General features: G+C 37.0%; 2 protein-coding genes across 6 annotated transcripts in view; one reads left to right on the top strand and one right to left on the bottom strand.

The window, feature by feature from the left end:
* WASF1 (WASP family member 1) overlaps positions 1-16568 on the bottom strand; it is a 69599-nt gene extending 53031 nt beyond the window's left edge. The window contains exons 1-2 of one of the 5 annotated variants that reach the window (XM_076003062.1): positions 16385-16567; positions 15918-16002 (exon numbers count right to left, since the gene is read on the bottom strand). The gene's annotated coding sequence lies outside the window, so the exon portion shown is untranslated. The other 4 variants (XM_076003063.1, XM_076003064.1, XM_020287161.2 and 1 more) reach the window with 4 other exon arrangements.
* Positions 1-24455, top strand: part of CDC40 (cell division cycle 40) — a 487800-nt gene that overhangs the window by 424095 nt on the left and 39250 nt on the right. Inside the window, exon 2 of the mRNA XM_076003066.1 lies at positions 16907-17114. Within this exon, the coding sequence (XP_075859181.1) occupies positions 16926-17114 (189 nt within the window). The 5' untranslated portion in view covers positions 16907-16925. The remainder of the gene's footprint in view (positions 1-16906; positions 17115-24455) is intronic.

The raw sequence follows: 24455 nt of genomic DNA, 5'->3' as shown, positions 1-24455 counted from the left end.
CAGAATCTGCTTTTTAACAAGATCTGCAGGTAATTATGATGCACAATAAAGTCTGAGTATAGTGCTCTAAAGCAGGCATCCTCAAACTACGGAGTGTGGGCCATATGTTAGTGTTTTTGCCTGTTTGTTTTTTTTTTACTTCAAAATAAGATATGTGCAGTGTGCATAGGAATTTGTTCATTTTTTTTTTTAAACTATAGTCCGGCCCTCCAACGGTCTGAGGGACAGTGAACTAGTCCCCTGTTTAAAAAGTTTGAAGACACCTGCTCTAAAGACTTAGCTCTTGTGCACCCCTTCTAACTCCTTTTATGTTCCTAAACATAAATTCTAGGAATAAAGGAAGCAAGGTACTACAAAAGTCAAATAGGTAGGCCCAGTTTTTGTAAAAGGAGAAGGGGTAGGGATACAGTAGTACAAAATTAAATTTAAAAGGTTGTCAAGGGTATAGTTGGGGAAGAGAAACATCCATGAGAAAAAATAGTGATATATCAAGCCAAAATGGGATAAGTCATTTATTCTATATTATTTAGGGAATCCTTATAAATGGGAAAGCAAATGAATGCTTATAAAAAAAAAGCATCTGATAGATTAGGAAACTAGGGAGAAAGAAGACTAGGAAGAGGGTTTACTAATGAGAAAAGTGATGTCCTACAATAATTTTCCTAATCTGCCTTCCTGTTTTGACCAAAGTATTTATGAACTTTCACCCTAAACAGATGTTATGTTTTTAAAATATCAGTGGCATTCTCCAAATTACATTTATATGCCAAAAATACAGTCTTACAGAGAATATGCAGATTACAATGAGAACAGTTGGCTTCCTCATTTTATAGAAAGCAAAGCTCAAAAAATGACAAGAGACACTAGAAACCAACATGAGATGAAAACTTTTAGTGTCACATACATTATTAAAATAATAAACTAACATTGGCATTTTATATGCACAATGGCTAAAAATTTTTCATTTACTTTGTCTTGTAGCAAAAATATTACTAGTTGTACTTCATCTGGAAAATCTAAAAGGTGATTCCCGATAGCAGTCAAGAATACAAAGTCTGACCACAGACCAGATGAGTTTGAATCCTGACTCTGCCATTTACAAACTGTCCTTAGGACCTTAACACTTCTCTGTCTCTCTGTGGCTAATTCTGCATACTTCACCTGGCTGTTTATAAGGATTAAGTGAGATAAAGTGATTAGCATAAAGCCTGGCACATAACATACAAGAACTCAAAAATGTTTATTTTTGTGTGTGAAAATAATTTTGAAAGTATTTCTTAAAATGGGATCTTTCAAGGATGAAGGATGAAGAACTATCCTATCTTAATATAACTGGAATTACAGTCATGTGCCATAACACGACATTTCAGTCAATTCAGACATTATCACACATATGTCCCCTATAGTTATTTTAGAGTATACACCTTCTACTTATAAAAAAAGTTAACTGCAAAATATCCTGATGCACAGGTCCTTCAAGAGTTATTGCAGAAGGCATTGTTATAATGGGAAATGACAGCTTTGTGCATTTTAGTGCCTTGAAGACCTTCCAGTGGGACAAGGTATAGAGGTGGAAGACAGTGATATTGATGATCCTGACCCTGTGTAGGTAGGCCTAGGCTAATGTGTGTTTCTTAGTTTTTAAAAAAAAATCTTAAAAAGTAAAAATAAATAAATAATTTTAAGAATAGAAAAAAGTTTATAGAATAAGAACGTAAAGAATATTTTTGTACAGTTGTACAATGTGTTTATGTTTTAAGCTGTTATTACAAAAGAATTAAAAAGTTAAAAAATTAAGTTTATAAGGTAAAAAAGTTATACTAAGCTAAGGTTAATTTATTATTGAAGAATTTAAAAAATATATTTAGTGTAGCCTAAGTGTACAGTGCTCATAAAGTCTGCAGTAGTGTACAGTTGTTGGGGGCTAATTCTGGTGTTATGCCCTATACTAATCATTCACTATAGCCTGTACGTGTGCTGCCTGACGCAGCAGTAGTCAGCATTTTCTTCAGATATGGTTGCTGCCTTGTGACACGATAAGAGGCCTAAGTTATTGCACATAAGCAAATGCTCCCAACTCCCACAGGGAGGGCCCCCATGGTGGAAGTCCGGAGGCCATGAAAACAAGAACAAGAAGAACTCTCCCAAGAACTGGCCCCCAATTGATGGTTGGTAGTCAATGATGGGTAAGACTCCCCATGGGGGGGGGGCGACCTAAGACAGGCACAACTGTGGGGGCCAGGGAGGAGCTGCCACCTGGGATTGAGACCAAGAAGCACTTCAAATGGCTGCATTGTTTTATGTTGCCTATCTCGGCCTTGGCTTTTGAGCTCTGTCTGGCACCTTAACTTTAGTAACCATTTGAGGTCTGAGAACATGGGACCATTGTTCCCTTGTGATACAACTCCAGAATTGACTGATATCGCTGCTATGCTCAAATGCTCACGTAAAAGGAACTAACCTTGGGTCTGGGGGGGTATAAAAATAAAGCAACTGGTGTACTGGATACTAGAGTCATTGTCATGTCCATGTGTGTCTGTGTTGTTACTTTATGTTCTGTGTTCATCCCCCTTCCTGTAATCAGGCCACGTCATATAGTAATGTCCTAGGCCTTCACATTCACTCACCACTCACTCACTGACTTAGAGCGACTCCTAGTCCTGAAAGCTCCATTCATGTTAAGTACAGTTATATAGGCATAACTTTTATTTATCTTTTATATCATATTTTTACAGTATTTTCTATATTTAGATATACAAATAATTATCATCGTGTTACAGTTGCCTACATATTCAGTACAGTAGCATGCTGTACAGGTCTGTTGCCTAGAAGCAATAGGCTACGTATACCATATAGCCTAGGTGTATAGTAGGCTATACTATCTAGGTTTGTGGGTTTATGTAAGTATACTATATGACGTTCAAACAATAATAACCTAATGATTTTTCAGAATATATCCCTCCCCTTAAGTGACACATGACAATATACTATATGATTCCATTCATATTAAGTTTTAGGAAATGCACACTAACCTATAGTTACAGAAAGCAGATTAGTTGCTGCTTAGGGAAGCAGTTTGGGTTGGCAGAAGTAGAAGGGAGAAATAGGATACAGGGATTACCAAAGGGAACTAGAAAACTTTTGGGGGTTCATTATCTTGATTGTCATTTTGGTCTCCTGAGTACATCCATAAGTCAAACTCATCCAATTGTACAGTTTATTATGTGTCAACTATATTTCAATAAAGCTGTCAAAAAGCCATTTAATCAAACAGCATTAACTATTCCAGCTAAAGACAGCACTTACATGTTATAAAATGCTTATTGTTTTCTACCACCTGTTAACAAAAAATAAATGATTTAAACTTAGTAATATTAGACATAAACTTTAAAATGTATAATAGAGCACAGTATATAGTTTTTCAAAAATCTTTCTGGAAATATGCAAGCAAAAATCTTGGACACTAATGTATTAAAGCAAATTCAGACAAGCTCAGGTAGATCAAAGAGCTTTGCTATCTTCTCACAACATGTAACAATCCTACACCTGACTTAAATTAATGCACTTATCACAATAGAAAACTTGTGTGCAGCTTTATTAACACCCATATCATCACTAAAGATAATCTACAACTATAAAATAGCAAACAAGTGGGTTACTAGACATTTGTAATTTGACTATGTCAACATCAAAAATTTGTCCACAGAAACTATTTCACATGGTGGCAAAGTTCCAGGCCAGTTCCCAAATTCTATTTAAGCAGTAGGAATTAATTATCCTCTCTTTCTTCTACATCATCATCATTTCCCCCTCTACTGGATCACTGCCATCAGCATAAAGACATGCTATGATTTCACCATCTTAAAACAACAACAACAACAACAAAAACTTCTCTTGATCCCATTTCTCCTTCCAGCCACCCCCCTCCCACACAATTTCTCTGCTTTCCTTTATGGCAAAATTTCCTGAATGAGTTATCTAATTTCTCTCCTCCAATTCTCACTAAAATCTGTACCATTCAGGCTTTGATTCCCGGTATTATATTAATACCACACCATCTTACCAAGTTATCTGCTATAGCAATGGTTAATTCTCAGGCTTCCTCTTACTCAACCTATAATATTAACATCTGATACAGCTGTTCACTCCTTGAAACACTTTCTTAATTTGGCTTCCAGGACATCTGAAGTTCTTGGCTTTCCTCCTACCTCCTCCTTAGTCTCCTTTGCTAGAACATCTCTTCTCCATATCTTCTGTACCTTTAAATCTTTGAGTACCCCAGGACTTAGTTTTGGACCTTTTCTCTTATTTTTACCAATACTCACTCCAATAGTAATATCACTCATATTAAGTTTTCTGAAGGTGAGAAACACCTGTAGCTAATTTACATGCTTCACTGTCATCCTCAAATAAAGTCAATTATAGATTATTCTACTATTATTTGATGAGATAGCAGCAAACGAAAAACAGATTCAAAGAGATACAAAATAATTAAAAATAAGTAACTTCATTTTCAATAAATCATCACCACTTTATTTAGTTTAAATTCAATATTACTGATGATAACAAAAACAAATACTTATTATTTATTCTAGTCATTGATTACATTGGAAACATTTAAATACCACATTGAATATTTCATAAAAGATGTAAATCATGACCTTGTCTATGGTCCTACTCCTATGGATTTAAAATTTAACAGTAGCACCTTATGTTAATATAGACTTGCTTCAAAAGCCCTTTTACAACAATTATCTCTTTACCCAGAAGATTTCATAAGGCTAGTAAGATAAATATTATTTTAACCAGCATTTTCTGGTCCAAATACGACTTCTCACATAACAGTTAATAATGAGTGAATTTAGTGAATTTAAAATTAATAGGAGTACTCATAAATCCATCCCTTCTATAAGAAATACAAATTAAAATTCATGTTCAACTGATAACAGGTCATTGATATCATCTTTCTGTAGTTAGTATAGCATTACAAAAAAAATTATTAGAAATTTTCTAATGAATGAAAAACTAATTTATGTACAAATCCATTAAGATACATATTCTATTTCATTTCCTTCCAAGACAATGAAAATGATGATTTTTATGATATTAATATTGATCTACTGTATATGAGGGCACACAGTTGTGGACTGCCACCATCAGAATGACAAAGACATTTTTGCAAGCAAAAATACATTTATAATAATGTAATCAGTAGTAATACATAACCCCTTTCATCCCTCCAAGATTCCCACCTCAAATCATGTGGCTTGTACTACTTGCCAACCCCAGAGCAAGTGTTCTTAGAAGCACATGGACTAGAGCAAAGCTTTTTAAATTGTATACCATTCTTCTTGAGGGCTCCTGTGCTAGTCCTGAGGCCTGAGGAGTAGCATCTTCCCTTCTAAGCACATCAAGTGTCTGTGTAGAGACTTTTAAACAGTTCTACCTCCAAGATCTCCCTCTGAAATGTCTCTTTCTGACCTATTCTATCCAATTCCTTCATTTCCTCATTATTATAAAACTTCTTTGTCCTTACCAAGTTCCTGCAATCCTTTCATTCTCCTCTATTTTCAAAACCATCAACATACTTTTGACTTTTCTTCCCTGCCTACTCATCAGCATTTCAGATTCCTCTTCAGAGAAGATCTTCCCAGACCACCAGGCCTTATCCTCTAGTTCTAAGAGAATAGTCAGAATGCAACACATTATATCCTCTCTGATCATATCTTCAGCATCCTCTTCTGTTGCTCCTTTTCTTCCCACTCCCACTCAGGAGTCAACAGTTTTGTTATATCCCAGTTCTTTCTAGACTCTCTCATCTTCATAAATCCATCTATTCCCAGATCTTGAACTATTACCTCTAAATTATTCACACAAACAACCCTAAAACCCCTGACAATATTTAATCCTGTACTATCAGTTTCCAATATAATTATAGGAATATCCACTAACTCAAATTCAACATATCCAAAATCAAATTTATCATCCACCACTCCCCATTCTTCCCCCAAAAGAAACTTACTCAGCCTTTGGTCTTCTCTATTTCTAGTAACACCACCAAATCACTTAGGATTTGAGATCATCTTTAAATTAAAGCAAAGTAATGGATTCTTTAATAACCAGTTCAGTCAACTTTTGATTGTGTGCAAAAGGCTGGTAAATAGTTGCATCTCATCAAAAGGATATAATATAGCTATTCTCATTCAACTTCTTTGATGGTACACTACTTTGATACACTGTCCATGGCTTGAAGTCTAAAACCAACCCCCAACATTCACCTCCAGGACTGCAACTTAACAAGTAAATCAAAATAATTCCATTTTTTTCCCTACATCTAGAGAATCTTGAGTTAGGAGTAACCATAAGGTACTGTTAAATTTTAGTCACTGTTGTAAAAAATTCTGTAGTAATCTATACTTAAAACTTAGTTCCCACCTCAAATAATAAGAATCATACCTCCTTACAGGGTTGTTGTGAAAATGAGATTACATGTGTAAGATGCTTAGCACACTCTAAGACAGATAGGTGCTCAAATTTTTCCAAAATTAATGAAAGAAACCAAATAAATCCATGAAGCTCGGAGAACACCAAGCAGGATAAATACCAGAAACTCTATAGCTAGGCATATGATATTCAAACTATAAAAATCAAAGACAAAGAAAAAAAAATGTTGAAAAAAGCCAGAGAGAAACCACTTTACCTACAGAGGGACAGTGTGAGAATTATTAATATATTGGACTTCTCATCAGTAACTATGCAAACAGAGTACAGTGAAATATTTAAAGCATTGAAAGAAAAAAAAAATCACCAACCTATAATTTCATATTCAGTGAAAGTATTCTTCAAAAGTGAAGGAGAGGGCCTGGCATGGTGGCTCACACCTGTAATCCTAGCACTCTGGGAGGCCAAGGTGGAAGGATCATTTGAGCTCAGGAGTTCAAGACCAGCCTGAGCAAGAGTGAGACACCATCTCTACTGAAAAAATAGAAAGAAATTAGCTGGACAACTAAAAATATATACAGAAAAAATTAGCCAGGCATGGTGGCACATGTCTGTAGTCCCAGCTACCCAGGAGGCTGAGGCAGGAGGATCACTTGAGCCCAGGAGTCCAAGGTTGCTGTGAGGTAGGCTGACACCACAGCACTCTAGCCCAGGCAACAGAGACTCTGTCTCAAAAAAAAAAAAAAAAAAGTGAAGGAGAAATAAAGACTTTCTCAGACAAATACAAATAAAAACTAAGGGAATTTGTCACCAGTAAATATGCCTTGTAAAAAATAACAAAAAAAAGTTCTTCAAGAAGAAAGAAACTAATATAGGTCAGAAACTCAGATCTACATAAGATAAAAAGTATCAGAGAATTAAGGTAAAATGAGGGTAAAATAAAATCTTTATTTTTTTCTTATTCCCATCTGATTCAAATAGATAACTGTTCAAAGTAATAAAAAGAATAAGGTATATAGGGTATTATCAGTAAGTGAACTGAATGGCAGTAATGTTACAACAGATAGAAAGGAGGGACTAGGGACACTGTTACAAGGTACCTGCCCTACCTGTGAAGTGGCATTAGTGTTATTTAAACATAGACTTAGATTAGTTGTAAATGTATACAGCAACTTTAGGGTAACCACTTAAAAATTTTAAAAAGAAGGATAATTCATATGCTAAGATAGGAGAGAAAATGGAACCATATAAAATGCCCAATTAAAGTCAGACAACACAGAAAAAGGATTTCTTAAAAAAGGGAAACATAGAATAAGTGCAATAAATACAGAACAGTGACAAATATGGTAGATTTTAATCCAATTATATCAATAACCACTTTAATATGAATGATCCAAATACCCTAATTAAAAAACGAAGGCCATCAGAGGAGATTAAAAAAAGAAGACCCAACTATATGTTTGTGTACAAGAAACCCACTCTAAATATAAAGGAAAAAACAGATTAAAAATAAAAGGGTGGAGAAAGATATACCATGCCAACATTAATAAGAAGAAAGCTGGAGTAGCTGTATCAATTTCAGACAAAGCAGACTTAGGAAAAAGGGAAATTATAAGGGATAAAGAAAGGCATTACATTATGATAAAGGAGTAAATTCTCCAAGACCTAACAATCCTTAATGTATATCCACTTAACAGAGCATCAAAATATAAGAGGCAAAAGCTGGTAGAACTGCAAGGAGAAATAGGCAAATCCATTACCACAGTTGGAGACTTCGATATCCCTCTATCAGTAATTGACAGATCTAACAGGCAGAAAATCAGTAAGGATATGGCTGAACTAAATAACACTATCAATTAACTGGAACCAACTGATATTTATATAGTACTTTACCCAACAACAGCAGAATATACATTCTTCTCAAGCTCACATAAACTATTCATCAAGACAGATCATATTCTGGGCCATAAAAATTTTACAAGAATAGAAATCATGCAGTGTATGCTCTCAGATCATAATGCAATTAAACCAGAAAGCAATAGCAGATAGATCCCAAAGCATTTGGAGATTAAACACTACACCTCTAAATAACACAGTTCAAAGTCGCAAGAGAAATGTTTTAATATTTTGAACTAAATGAAACCATAATTTATCAAAATTTGTGGGAATGCATCAAAAGCAGTACTTAGAGGAAAATTATAGCACTTAATGCACACATAGATGCTCAATTTACAATGAGGTTATGTCCCAATGAATTTATTATCATTAAGTCAAAAATGCATTTAATACACCTAACCATTCAAACGTCATAGCTTACTTAACCTAGCCTATCTTCAACATGCTCAGAACACTTACATTAGCCTACAGTTGGGCAAAATCATCTAACACAAATCCTACTGTACTGAAGTGCTCAACACGTCATGTAATCTATTGAATGTTGTACTGAATGTGAAAAACAGAATGTCATATGTGTACTCAAAGTCTCAAAAGTATGCTTTCTACTGAATGCATATTGCTTTCATACAATTATAAAGGCAAAAAATCACAAATCAAACAATGGTAAGTCAGGGTCTGCCTGTATTAAAAAAGTAGAAGGATCTGGAATCAATAATTTAAGCTTCCACCTTAGAATACTGGGAAAGGAAGAGCTATATGAGCCTAAAGCAAACAGAAGAAAAAATACTAATAAAAATTAGGGCAGAAATCAATGAAACTGAAAACAGGAACTCTGGAGAATATCAATGAAACCAAATGAGGGTTCTTTGAAAGCACCAACAAAACTGATAAATTTGTAGCCACATATAATGATGTACCACATAGAGCTTTTATTTTGGTTTAAGAAAGGAGTCCTACTCTTCATCCTGAACTAAAATATAAAATGCTTCACTTGTTCCTCCCTTTTGCTTAACCTTTCCACATAATCTGGCATAAACTTCTACCACATGCATGTTATAAAAATTTACCAGTAAAGACATATACAATAACAGGTGTCCCTGTTTAAAGGATTGGGAAAGAAAAAAGGTCACTTTTGTAGCACAAGGTAAAAATCTAACAGACTTTATATTTTTTGGCAGAACAATCAAACAAGTTAATCCATGCCCTAACTAATCAAAGCCCTTTTTCTTCTTCTCTTCAAATAAGTTAAGTCAATATAGAAGCATTAACTTATTGGAATAGACCTGGGTAACTGTTACTTAGGAGGAAAGAATGGCTAGCATCTGGACTACTGTCAAACATACACAAAAAATACTTTGCTGCCATCACATCCAATAGATGTCACCACAAAATCTACCTCCTTAGAATTCCTTTAGGACCGTTAGGTTAAGAAATGGCACCTTGGCAGCATAGAGTAGTATGGAAAAAAGCAACTTTGAAATCACACATATCTGTTAAAATTTCACCTCCATTTCTGTTAGCTATGTGACCTTGCACAAATTACCTAATCTATGAGAGGACTCAGTTCATTGGTTGACAGGTACTAAAAATATAATTCCAACTAGTTTATGCAAAAAGGAGGACTTATTACAAACATACTAGGGTGTTTCTTGGAACCCAATCTCAGGACCATGGACAAAGGAATCTGAATACAGTCAGGACTCTGTGGTCTCCTTCTCTTTGCACTCTTTGTTCTAGATGGCACTGCTTATCTAGTTCAAATGGCAAGAAACAAGGCCATTAACAGTTTCAGAGTTTTATATCTCATAGCTTCAGCAACTGAAAAGGAAACAAATTATTCAACCTCTGGACACTTACGGCCCAGGAAAATCTCTGAGTGACCCGGCTTAGGGTAAATGTCTAGAACCAGGTCAACAAGCTACAGAAACAGACAGAATTGTGATTGGTCTCCCTGACCCCTTCCAAGCTGGAGCGATCTTTATAAATGACAGATTTGACCCAGTGATTAATCTGATTAAAACCCTTCAGGGGCTTCCCCAATAGACTTAAAATAAAATCCTTAACCCTTATTGAACCAAGCCTTATTTATATAGGTCCTGCATATTATTTACCTCCACAATCTCTTATCAAGTCACAATCCCTCTTATACACTAAGCTTTACCTACTCTGGTCTTTTTTTTTTTTTTTTAGCTCCTTGAACCTACCAAGCTCCTTCCCACTTCAAAATTGTTTCACACGTATTCTCTGCATTATTCTCTTCTTTTTCCACCTAGCTAACTTCCACTAATCTTGCCTCCAAGAAGCCCTCCCTGATTCCCAATGCAAATTAGGTTCCCTCTTCCTTTACAGCATTCACAATTTCTAATTATAAATGTGTGTATTTGTTCAATATCTGTCTCTCTCACAACACTGTTAACTCCAAGAGGATAGAGACTTATCTACCCTTTTAGTACCTAGCTGGCCATCAATGATCATGTGCTGAATGAATAATTGGTTTAGCATGGGGAGGGTGGTAACCACCACTAGATGGACCAATTGCAAATGAAGGCGGGGTAGCAGGCAAAATTGCTGTTATCAAGTTATTAAAATAATTGCTCCAACAGTAACTCACTGAAGAAAGGGGAGAGAAAGCAGCTCCCAAAGAACATGGATTTCTGGTAGGCAGAATAAACAGCATGTTCAATTCAGTTAACCTCTTTCAATAAAATCCTCATAGGGCTAACATATCAATTAAATAAGATAACAGATGTAACAATACCTATACAATGACATGCACATATAGCAAGCATGCAATGTTACTTCCTTTCTTCTTAGGCCATGTTACACATTATTCTTGATATCATTAATCTCCACATAAGAAGTTAATTAAAAACCTACAAAATACGCCTATGTATTTGACATAGCTGTGACAAACATAGCTGTGTTTCGTGACCTTTTTTCTCACCGCACCTTGATCTTTTCACCCTAAGAAAATTACTTTCCTGCTATTCTGCAGTAATAGCATCTACTCAAAATCCATTTAGCTTACACTAAAAGCAGGCACTAGGAACACAGAAATGAGGTAAAACAAAACAACCAAACAACAAAATTGTCCCTTTCCTCAAGGAGTTCACAAATTCATTTTCTCAATCTATCTTCAAACCCACCACACCCATGCCAAAGCTGATCATGTCATTGCCAAAGTTCCACAGCACCCCAGGTAAGGTTGCCAAAAATATAAGATGCTCCATAGTTTATGTGGCAACCCTATCTCCAAACTATAACCTATCTTTTTACCATCATACTCCCACTCCACAATGTTAATTTCAATATTTTTTGTTTAAAAAATTTCTCTGGAGATTCACTGAATATAATCTTTCTCTAAAGAATAAATAAAATCTACCTTAACTTTACTAATAGCTGTTAAAAAAAAAAAAAAGCAACACAGAAAATCATCCCAATTCTTCTGTTTCTTGGCAGTGCTGGGAGTTTATTTAAAAAAAAAAAAAAACGGGAAAATAATATACCAAAAAACTAAAAAGTCTTGCTTTTGAGAACAGACATGTGAGAAAAGATTAAGACTATGTTCTTTTCACAGGTAAATCCAGAAAGGAGAAATTTCCTGACAGGAGGGATATAAGCAGTAATATTTAAAAGGGAAAATGAACTCCCAGAAAAAACGGGGGTTACACCAAGCTTCAAAGTGCCTTAGAATTTTACTTATAGCTAAAAGGGACCTCAGAGGTCATCTGATTCAACCTTCATTTTACAACTAATAAAAAAAAACCAAAGACCTTGAGAGATACAGTCATGCAGAAGATGACCCCAACTCTTTCCAATTTCTCTCATGCCCTAACTTCTTGTCCCACATGATGTAAGGCTAAACTCAATAAACTGAGGAAGACCCTCCTCTTCATATCCAGTGGGTGAAAGAGAACAAGTTCCTAACAATATGGTCATGTCTAACACAACAGTAACATGTTCCTAGCATTTCAAGGTAGATTTGAAATTGATTTTTCCCAGACAGTCATACACAGTTTTACAGATATTTTAGTATATTTATATTAGTTATTATAATTTTATAATTCTCTAATATTATTAGCATAATCCTATAATTCAGGTGTATTATGAGTTAAATAGGCTTTAGTAGCTATCTGTGAACCCAACCACTAAGTACACTGTTTCTGAGAAAAGAATTCTCAAGTTCCAAACCATTTTATAAGTTTTAAAATATAATCAATCCCATTTTAAATAGGGACTGCCAGTTCACAAAAGCTCAAAATTATAAGATGAATGTGATAAACGAAAACTATAAGATTCTTAATTTTATAAAAAGTTCCTTTATATCTTTATAAAATTTTATAAAAAGGTCATTTATTTTTTAAATTGGGTACTCAAGCATTAAACACAGTATTTAATTTACATTCATTTTTTATTATTATTTCACTAGGATGCTTAAGTAAATCAAAAAGAATCAAACACATATCTCTGTTCATTTAGTTTAGGAAAAGCAAAAAGGTTAATGTACATTTTCATGAAGCTATAAGAGATGAGAAGAAAACTGTTAATATATATCATTTCAAAAATGAAAAGTTGCCAACATATACATTATTCAGTAAACAGTGCCAGTTCAAAAATGCACAGGTAAAGGAATTATATCTGAACAGGTAAATCGAGTTCAAAGAACTTCCAAATTCATTTTTCTCTCGAGATAAAGCTATATGTTTCATTAAGATCTGTTTCATAAATCACCTTTTAAAACTTTTCACTAAGCATATTAATTCAATGGATATTCTTCACTCATTCGTTTTATATGTTCAACAAAGAAAACTGAGGCCCTACTATTTGCTAAACACTAGGCTAACAACTTTGGATTTATGACAGTAAGTTGCAGGTCAGTTCTTGTCCTCATAGAGGTAAGAAAAACTCTGAGTTAACTGCATTTACCCAAATGACAGCGACAGCTAAATTTTAGTTCCATCATTTAAGAAAACATTATAAAATGTAATCAAATGAATTCTCAAAAAAAGAAACCATACAATAGTAATTTCAAAGACACTTTAATAGTCTTAATATCTGATACATGAAGTTTTCCCATAAAGTACCCAAAAGCATTGTTTTGGTAAAAGTTCTAATAATTTTTAATAGTAGTTTTTGCTATGAAAATTGACTGAATTAATCCTCCAATAAGGAAATCAAAAGCTACTATCCACTGTGATAATGAAAAGATACCTTAAATTATTCTTAAAATAAAGCAAAATGTGTAATTAAATAAAGTCTTATACAACATTAACACATTGTCTCTGAATGTATATTTAAAAACCTGAATAATAAAGTAGTTCCATATCAGACCTTACAAATAATCACACCTATGTGCTTTGGATTGTGTCACCTACAGATTTTTAATGAAAAAGGCCTTAATATTTTCTGGATATATTATTTCTCACAACCTAAATTCAATGTTCTACTCGCTTTATTATTAAGTCACAATTTTTCTTCAGTGTTAAATACTTATACCTATATGTTTAAGTATATAAAAGTATTAACTGTAATATCTCTTAAGTCTTCAATTATTAAAAACCCTTGATAGATGTGAAACATTCTTCAATTTAGAGGCATATGTCTCCAAAGCAAAAATCAATGTAAATTAGCCATAGTAACATGCCAACGAAAATCCTAACACATTTTTCATCATATTTTACACTGAAATATTTTCATTACTCATCAGCTAACATATTTAAATTTTCTTTAAAAGCACTTTGAAAACATCTTTACTGAATTTAGCATACTACCTACTGAGGTAAATGAGTATTATCTCCATTTACATATAAGGAAACCAAGGCACAAAGGTATCCATTTTGTAAATTGCAAGGTCATTGCCTAACCAAGCAACTGATTCTATACCATCAACTTATATTATACATACACCACTTCCAAGTGACAAAATAATTACTGTACCTTAAAACTGTTTCTGCAATGTCTATGTGCAATTGTTTTATCAAAAGAGTAAATGCAACAAGCTTAAACAAGAAAAGATAGAAAGGGAAGATTACAAAAAAATGTATTTTTAGTAGTGAATCATTTATTTTTAAATAATAAGATGTAAGTAGTTCTTAACATAAAAATCAAGTAACAAACAGTTGTTTCCTATGTTTTCAAAAAAATATTCCATCCTTCAGGTAGATCATCCAAACTGGAGCCTACCCATCCTTGCAGAAATAAGTTAGGAGAATTAAAAAATTTCCAAAGCAATTAAATATATGATACTGCAAAGAAAAAATAAAATTCAAATAAAGTAGGAAATGATTAATATAGCAGTTAAAAACCTCACCTTAAATACTAAATCCTTCCTTTCATTCAACTGAAGGCTATGATTAGTAATCAAATATTCTGCTACTGAAAAATAAATACAAAACTTTTCCTGTTCAAAGCTTGAGAAATTTCATGTCAAATACTTTCAAATATTCGATGTAAATAAAAATACTTTTCAACAGAAACTTGGAGCATAAGGGATAAACTGTTTCTGAGAGTTCAAACAGAAACTGCATTTGTAATTAAGATATAGTGCTAACAACAATTAGAAAAACGAAAGTTACCTACCATACAAATTAAATTTAAGAACATTAGCGAGGTTGAATAACCAATAAATCAATTACATCAATTACTTAACAGAAATAATACTTTGCTAATACGTGAATCTAACATCAAAGAAAAAAATTAAAATTAAAACCTTATATAGAAAAGGGTATGATTACAGTGAGACGTATCTAAGTATCTAGTCTAGCTGGGGATAAATTAATCGGTTATTGGACCGGTCGTGAATGTTCAGGTCGGATGTGCTTTCTTTTCATCGTGATTCCAGTTCATCATCCGCAAGTGCAGGAGAAGGTGTCAGAGTACCGAAGCTAGGGGGCATGCTATAGCAAGGGGAAAAGACAAATGGGAAAGGTGCAATGGATGCTGCATAGTTGAATAATTATCTGGGTGGCACAATGGGCGAGTCCCGCCGACATCAGAGCTGAGTGAGCGGCTCCAACTCTGCCCAAGGCACCCCCCACTAACAGACTATTAGAAGCGACGGCACCGCTTCGCCTCCTCTTCAAACGAAAAAAAGGATGCCTACACTCGCTTTACCGTTATGTGTTTAGACGCAAACGCACAAGCTTGCTTTACAGAGCCTCGGGCACGTAGAGCGAGCAAAGGCTTCTCGGCCACCGGGGCTGCAGCCTCCGCCAGAGCGAGGAGGCACGCGGGCGGACCGTGGGTGCGGGTGGGCAGGGGAGCCCGGGCCATGGCACCTCAGGTGAGACCCGCAGCCTCTCCGACCAGGGCAGCGCAGGGCGGTCCCTGCAGCCGAGCCCCAGGCGCGCCCGCCGCCGTCTCCCTCGGCATCCAGCCCGGCTAGCGGATGGGCGGCGGGGGCTCGCGGAACCGCGAATGGGGGTGGGGGCCGTCGCGGGGGAGGCGCGCCCATCCATCCCCGTAACCTTTGCGGGCTGGAGAGCCACACACACCTCTTTCGGCTCCGGCCGGTGAGGAAGAGTTCCTCTCCCAGTACCCACTCCCCCGAAAAAAATAATTCCTGAGAGACTCGCGCTCACCGTGAAATCTTGGGGGGCTCTTGCCTTACCCCTTCTTCATGCTTCGGCGGCGGTCGCCGGTCCCCCTCAGCTCCCGGGACTCCACCTAGAGCCCGCAGGAGCGTCAGACTCTGGGGCGGGATCCGCTCGGGGCACCGGCCGAGGCGCCAGGCCACGGGGAACGCCGCCCGGGGCGCCCGCCGGCCGCCGGACCCACCGTGTGCTCGACGCGCGAGCGAACAACACCGCGAGCGGCCGCTGCCCCCCAGCCGCCCCCTCCCCGCGCGCGACGCTCCGATACCGGGCGCGGGGACCCGCGCCAGAAGCAGGGGGGACCGCGGGGCTCTCTCCACCTAATTTCCTACCCTTCCACCCAGGAGCTATTCCTGGCCAGTCTTAGGTCCTGGAACTCAAGATTCCCACTTTACGTTCCAGCCCCCAGTGCCCAGGTGCAACCGTGGTGGGAAATGCAGCCTCCGCCCACTCACCCATCAGTGGGAGTAAAGATCCCTCTTCCCCCCGTTTCGTGAAGCTCTATGGTACTACCCAAGCCTCAGTTTGGGGGAGGGGGACGGAGAGAACAGTGCTTGGCTAGGGAATGAGGGAAGATGATAGCCAATTGAAAGAACCATCCATGCAGGGGCGGGGTCAGAGAGGGACCTGCCTTCCCGCCCCGCCCCCTCGCTCCAAACTACACTTCCCATTGTGCCCTCTCGCACTTCCCGCCGCGCTGCACGCTGGGAGTGTGGGATCTCTAGGCCTAAGGTATTTCGGAAATCGTATTCTTTAACCAGCTAGGTCCTGAAAGTTGTAAGCTCCTAAAACTCTCCCTTCTGCCCTATATAAAAGTTTCCAAATTCTAATTTCGATTGTTATTATTCTAATAATAATTAGTTTATTGTTTTAAAATGTTTTAAATGGCTTTTTAGCAAAGGAGGTTAAGAATGTGTTTCATGCCAATCTGTCAGGACCCGGTAGTCGCTGCTTCTTCCGCCCTGGCCTGGTCTCAGCAGAGGATCTGATGCCGTCATGTCGGCTGCGATTGCAGCTCTGGCCGCTTCCTATGGTTCGGGTTCAGGGTCCGAGTCGGACTCGGACAGTGAGGGCAGTCGGTGTCCTCTGCCAGCCGCCGACTCGCTTATGCACTTGACTAAGTCGCCTTCGGCCAAGCCCTCTCTAGCTGTGGCAGTGGACTCGGCTCCCGAGGTGGCAGTTAAGGTAAGTGCTTTGGCAACTGGTGCGGTGCGGGAATTGTTGGCTTGAGCTTCAAAACCGCCGGTCGCATGTTAGGCCCCAGGTTACCTCATTTTCAGTGCCAAGAGATAAGGTGCTAACGCTTGGATTTCGTCTCCTACCTATATGCATCTTCCGCGGGAGAAACCAAGAATCGAAAGTTCGGGATAGCCCTCCGCTCCTCCCTGCCCTCGCCTGCCGCCATCAGAAAACAAGCGGGAAGAGGGAGAGAAAGTTGAATTTATGGATTGGGACGTGGACTGGATAAAGCAGGTGTAACCTTGGTACATAAATAAAACTACATGAAGACTTACCAAACCAAATTATGTGCCTTCACTTGAAGTAAGCATGTTTTGTTTTCGAAGAACTAGATTCTAATCCCGGCACCACCACTTATGTGAAATTGGACAAGTTATACAACCTCCTGTATCCTCACTTATACCGTGTAGGTAATTTTTAAAGCACCTGTCTACATGAGAAGATTAGGTTGAAGGTTAAGTGAAATTATATGAATAATGCTTCTAGCACAGAGCCTGGTAACTAGTGCAATAAATGTTTTGTGATCGTGTATGTCAATATAGTGAGGAAAAGGCCTTTGATTTAAGAGACAGCATGCATGATCACAATGGAGAAAGGTGATAAAGGGAGAAATCGGGTTATGTAGTTCATTTAACAAATATTTATTGAACACATGTTATTTATCAGGAACTGTTCTAAGGGCTGAAGATACCGAAGCCAACAGGCCTCTAGACAGCTTTGCAGTTATGATGCATACATTCTAGTGGAAGAGGCAGCAAATTAAAAGTTAAAGTGGCTACAGATTAGATTGAGTACTGTGAAGGAAAAAAATAGAGTGCCATAATAGGGAATAAGGTAAAAGTGTGATTTCAAAGGTTGGTCAGGGACATCCTTGTCAGAAAAGGTGGCTTTAAAGAATGAGAAGTCAGCCCTGTATAAGTTAAGGCAAGAGTTTCCAGGTAAAGGTGATGGGCAACCCTGAGAAGGCAAAGAGTTTAATGTGTTTGAAAAATTGAGGAAAGGCTGGTGTGTCTAGAGCCTGGTGGGAGCATCCACCAGTTGATAGTGTAGGCCCATTAGAGCCTGATGCAGGTGATCAAGATGTGAAGAGGGTAGGCAGTGTACAGAAATTCCTTTGCAAGTGTAGTTTTATGACTTAAGTGTCGTACAGGTTTTGAGTGAGCTGTTTATGAATTTTACTTTTTATTAATAACATCTGGCTTGAAAGAATGCTTAGAATCCTTCAAACTTTATAAGAAAACTTTCCAAACTTATGCCTCTGCCACAATCTCCTGAATCTTTATTCCTTTCACAGTTTAGCTTTTTGAAGCTCTCTTCACTTCCTCTCATTTTCTCCTCAACCCAATGCTGTCTGACCCTAGCCTCTTGGAAAACTACTCTGGCTGAACGATGCCCCAGGCCTTCCAGTTGTCAAGTTCTGCCTTCTGACTTGAGTGTCTGCATCAAATGACAATGTTAATTAATTCCTCTTTCTTGAAACATTCTCTCCCTTTGGCTTCCATTGGGATATCCTCAGTCTTCTGGTCCCCTGTTCTTCTGCCCTCCCCTTCATGATTGGCATTTCCTGGAACTCTGCCCTTAGTCCTCTTTGCACTCCACATGTTCTTCATATCTTCAATCTCAAGTCTGTCTGATTGCTCTCAGGTAAACACTGTGAAGTGGTTAGCACAGGCTCTGAAGACTCCAGGATTCAAGTCCTACCTCCAGCACTTACCCACATGGTAACCTTGGATAAGTTCTTTTAAATGCTCTGTGCCTAATTTTTTCTTGTCTATAAAGCAGGAATAACACCAGTAGCTATCTCATGGAATTACAAGAATTGTCATAAAGCATTTAAAGCACTTTTTACAGTGCCATGCATGCAATTAACACTCATTAAATGTTAGCTATCCTTATTATTTCTGGTTCTAAACTCCTTACTAGCTTAAAATCTAACAAATCTCTCTTCTAGGATGGCTCTCAGGTGCCTCCAATTTAGTGTGCTGAAAAATTAACAGTTTCTTTCCCTCAAAATCCACTTGTGCTTTCCCCATTTTGATTTATGACTCCACAACCTACCTGTTAGTACAAGCCAGGAACAAAGGAGTTATCCTTTTCTCTTCCTTCTTCCTCAGCCCCTGAAGCTAATCATTCAACTGGTTTTAACATTTCTGCTTCATTAACTTCTCTCAAATCAATTCCTTTCTCTCTATTTTCACTAGTACAGCCTTCATATCTTCCATATTTCTTTCAGGAGTTATTCTTGACTTTTCTTAGTCTTTCAGCCACTACTTTTGGGTAGTGGGTCCTGTTCATTTTAACTCAACGATATTTATCAAATCTCTTTCCTTTTCTTCTGCCACTGTTTAGTTCAGATTCTTGTCATTTCTCTTAAGACAATTGTAGCCTTTATCTGGTCTTTCCACTTCCTTCCTTCTTGTCTCCAGTTTCATATTCCTTTCTTTCCTCCACAGTGCACCTAGAATGATCTTTCTAAATTCTAATTTCATCTTATCACTTCCCTGCCCAAAGATACCACCTTGCCTCTGGATAATTTCTAAGTTTCCTTATATAGCATGTGAGGCCTTCATTCTCCCATGCTGAACTCTGTACAAATCCCCAAATGCCTAATTTTATTTTTTCCTCTCAAGATTTTGCTGACGCTAGTCTCTCTGCCTGGAAATCCCTTGCTTCATGCCTCTCTCCCTGACCCCAAACTCTATTGTCCTTCGGTCTCAGTGTACATGTTTCCTTCTGTGTCTACCTCAGCCCCTTTATCTTAACTATAATACTTGCCACATTCCTGTGATTTGGTAATCTTTTTTTTCCCACTGAACTGTGAGACCCTGGGGCCCAGAGATTGTTCTATGTGTTTGTGTCTCCAATGCCTAGTACATAAGATTAAGGGGAAAATATTCTTAGTAAGAGAATAAAATGAAAGAGTAAGTGGAAAAGAAAGTCTTCTAAAAGCATATACATTGAGAATCAGAGTTTTAGAGCTGAGCAGGCAGTAGGCGTGCGGGCGTGGGTGGAGAGGGTGTCTAAAGCTCACTTCGTTCTCTTGCTTATAATTAAGGAAATCCAGGAGGAAAGATTATGTAAGGTACCAGAGGTCCATTAGAAGCAGACCTAGGGCCACCCCACCTAGAGGTCCTGGTTCTAGAATGAGAGAGTAAAGGACATTGCTCATTGCTGGTTCGTGAACCAGCACTTGCTTATATGAAGAATAAAAAAAGCTGATACATAGTAAATGTAATGATTGCAAATGATTGGAAAATGACCAAGGGAGGAGATGTGAAGCATGCAAATAGGTTCATCTGTATTTGACTAATTGTACTGTGATTAATAGCATGCATTTTTGGCAGAGAATAAGTTTATACAGTGTTGTTAATCTATTTTTCCCTGAGCACTGATAGGGTTGAATTTTTTTTCATATATGTTATTGGTAATTTGATTTTTTTTCTTTTCAGAGAAACTGTTGGGTTGTCTTTTTTCTTTTGGTTTATAGGAGATCTTTATATATCCTGGATACTATTTATCTTTTATCAATTGTGTGTGTTGCAAAATGTTTTCTAGTTTGTGTCTTCTCTTTTCCCTATATTTTATAAACAGAACAGTTTATGTAGTCTAAGCTTATCAAATTACTGCTTTATGGATTTTAGTTCTGTTTCTTTTTTGAGCAATACTTAAGCCAAAGTCATGAAAATATTCTTCCATATTATCTTTTGAAAGCACTACATCTTTGCTTTTCATATTTAAGTCATCAATACACATTAAATTAATTTTTGTCTATGGTATGAAAATTCTTAAAATATTGCTCCATATCTGGTAAGGCAGTTCCTCCCTCCCCTTTTGTTGTTGTTGTTCAGGAATGTGGTAGCTATTCATGGCCCCTGTAATTCTACATACAGTTTATTTGTAAAGTTCTACTAACACCCGGGTGGGATTTTGTTTGGGATTTCATTGAATCATAGATCAATTTGGAGACAGTGTTATTGTCTATTCATTTGTTTGGCTCTCCTTAGGTTCTTTTATTTCTTCGAAGTTTATAATTTTCTCCATCAAGATCTTATGCAGTTTTGTTGGTGGTATCTTTAGGTACATATTATTTTTATGCTATTATATTAATAAATAGCATTATTTTTTCCATTTATTTAACTTTCTAACTAATCTTATTACTTACATAGTCCTATCAGCGATAAGTATGACAGTCTTCTTTCTTTCAGCCTTAATTTCTTTTAATATTTTTCTTGCCTTGCCATGCTTGCTAGGACCTTCAGAAAGATAAAAAATAAAAAAATAGAAAAAGGATATACCAGGCAAATTCTAACCAAAAGAATGCTGGTTGATCAGCAAAGTAGACTTTAAAGCAGAAAGGATTACTAGAGACAAAAAAAGTCACTCTCTAATGATAAAAGGTTCAAGTCACAAAGAAGTATATAACAATCTAAGCTCAGAATATTTCAGCAAAAATTGAGCTATATTGAGAAATTAATATATGTACAATGACAGTGGGAGGTTTTAATACAGCTCTCTCAATAATTGATAGAATAAGCAAAAAATAACAATTGTGATACAGAAAATCTGAACAACAAAATTACTAAATTATATAATTGTATCTAAAGGTCTTATGGAATGTGGCACTGAACAGTGCAGAATATTGTTTTCAAGCACGAATATAACTTTTTTTTTTTTTTTTTGGAGACAGTCTCACTCTGTTGCCAGGGCTAGGGTGCCTTGGTGTCGGCCTAGCTCACAGCAACCTCAAACTCCTGGGCTCAAGCGATCCTCCTGCCTTAGCCTCCTGAGTAACTGGGACTACAGGCATGCACCACCATGCCCAGCTAATTTTTTTCTATGTATATTGTTAGTTGGCCAATTTCTTTCTTTATTTTTTTTTCCCCTGAGCTCAAACGATCCGCTGGCCTTGGCCTCCCAGAGTGCTAGGATTACAGGCGTGAGCCACCGCACCTGGCCTTAATATAACATTTTTAAAAAACTGACCATATACTAGAACAAGGATTGGCAAACTTCAGGAAAGGGCCAGATAGTATTTTAGGCTGTGCTAGCCACATAAAATTTGTCACCCGTCCCTTCCCTCCTCCCTTTCTTCCTTCCCTCCCCCCTTCCCTCCTTCCTTCCCTCCCTCCTTCATCTTTTTTTTTTTAAACAACCCTTTAAAAATGTAAATACTGTTCTGAGCTTCTTGATACAAAAAATGGACTGGGCTAGATTTGGTCCACAGTTTGCTAGCCCCCATACTAGGCCATAAAATAAGTTTCACCAAATTTTAAATCATATTGCCATATTCTCTGACCATTTATGCATCTGAGTTAGAAACCAACCGCAAAAAGATAGACATAAAATTCCCACATTTGAAAACTGTGAAATTGTACTTTAACCCATACATCAGGACATATGAGATGCAGCCATAGCAATTAAAAAATATATAGTCTTAAATACATATAACAGAAAAGAAGAAAGGCAGAAAGTTAGGCATCCATTCTTTTAGGTTTTCTTTTTTTCATTCCATCCCCCCCCCCCATCTATAAATTATGCACCCAGTTTCTGGTGGTTACTCCTAGAAATTACAACATGTCTGATCAATACCTTCACCTTCTACTAAACAACACAAGAACCTTAGAACACTTTAATTTTATTCACATCCCTCCCACTCCTATTTTAGCTATTGTTGTCTGGTGTATATATGCATACACATACATACACTCACACACCCTCCACAAGATGATCATGAATGATCATGAATGATGATGTTTCTTGCATCCCGTATGCAAGAGATCATTTTCTTTCTGTCCATAGCACATCCCTAAGAATGTCCTTTAGTGAGGGTTGACTGGTGGCAAATGCATTCAGTTTTAATTTGTCTTTTAAAGGTTTTCATTTAACTCTCATTCTTTTTTTTTTTTTTTTTTTTTTTTGAGACAGAGTCTCACTTTGTTGCCCAGGCTAGAGTGAGTGCCGTGGCATCAGCCTAGCTCACAGCAACCTCAAACTCCTGGGCTCAAGCGATCCTACTGCCTCAGCCTCCCAAGTAGCAGGGACTACAGGCATATGCCACCATGCCCGGCTAATTTTTTTTTGTGTGTGTATATATTTATATATATTTAGTTGGTCAATTAATTTCTTTCTATTTTTAGTAGAGACGGAGTCTCACTCAGGCTGGTTTCAAACTCCCAACCTTGAGCAATCTGCCCACCTCGGCCTCCCAGAGTGCTAGGATTACAGGCGTGAGCCACCATACCCGGCCTAACTCTCATTCTTGAAGGATCTTTTTACGGGGTTCAGTTTGCTTAGCTGACAATGTTCTCTTAGCACATTCAAGATGTTCTACTGTCTTCTGGTTTTCATTGTTACTGATAAATCAGCTATTGATATAGCTGTTTTTCTTTGAAAGTGATTTTTTTTTTTTTTGACAGCTTTTAAGGCTCTCCACCCTCCTCCCCCGTTTTGTTTGTTTTTGTTTTTTGTGATTTGGTTTCATTCTTTAGTTTTATTATGGGATACACATGTGTGGGTTTCCTTTTATTTGTTCTGCTCAGAATTTTTTGGGTCTCTTTAACTGTGGATTGACTGATTTGGAGTGTGGATCTTTTGACATTTCTAGCCAGTTGTTTGTTTTTATCCCTTTACATATTTTAGTCCTCTCTTCTCTTATTTTGGAACACCAATTAAACATATTTGTATTCTACATTGTATGACAGTGGGTATTTTCTACTTAAAATTTTATTTTAATGCAACATTGTCAGATTTTGCACTTTAGAAATCATGTAATGGACCCTGATGGATTGCAAGAGTTGCTCGTTAAGTAACTTTAAAATTAAAAAAATAAAAACAAACCTGGTTTTCTCTCATTTCAATCAATGACTATGTTACTTTCCCCCAGTGTATTCCCTGCTTTAGTGTCGCCAACTTGAGTAAAATGAAAATTTTCCTTCTAATTTTAAGATAATATTTTTTAGTTTCTTCTTGGCTGATATTTCTTATATTTATGAGCTTCAAATGGATCACCTTTCCCCCTACATCTGTTAAGGGCCAAACTCAAAGGATATCTTTATCCGAATTTCTGTTCCTTTATCTCATCCACATAAATTAGAAAGCTTAGTCATTTCTACTTTCTGGAGAAAAAAAAATATGCCATTAGTTGACAAATACTTTATAATGATGATTAGTATTTGTGATATGCTTTATAACTTATGTAGTCTTTTCATGTCTATTTTCTTATTTGGACATGGGAAGAAATGTGAAAATACTAAAAAGCAAATTTTATTCTCAAATTACTTTGAATCA

This window comes from Microcebus murinus, chromosome 5, assembly GCF_040939455.1.
Source record: "Microcebus murinus isolate Inina chromosome 5, M.murinus_Inina_mat1.0, whole genome shotgun sequence".
In the NCBI taxonomy this organism is placed as follows: Eukaryota; Metazoa; Chordata; class Mammalia; order Primates; family Cheirogaleidae; genus Microcebus; species Microcebus murinus.
Note: the sequence above shows the minus strand (reverse complement) of the source record. Positions and strands in the feature narration are given on the sequence as shown.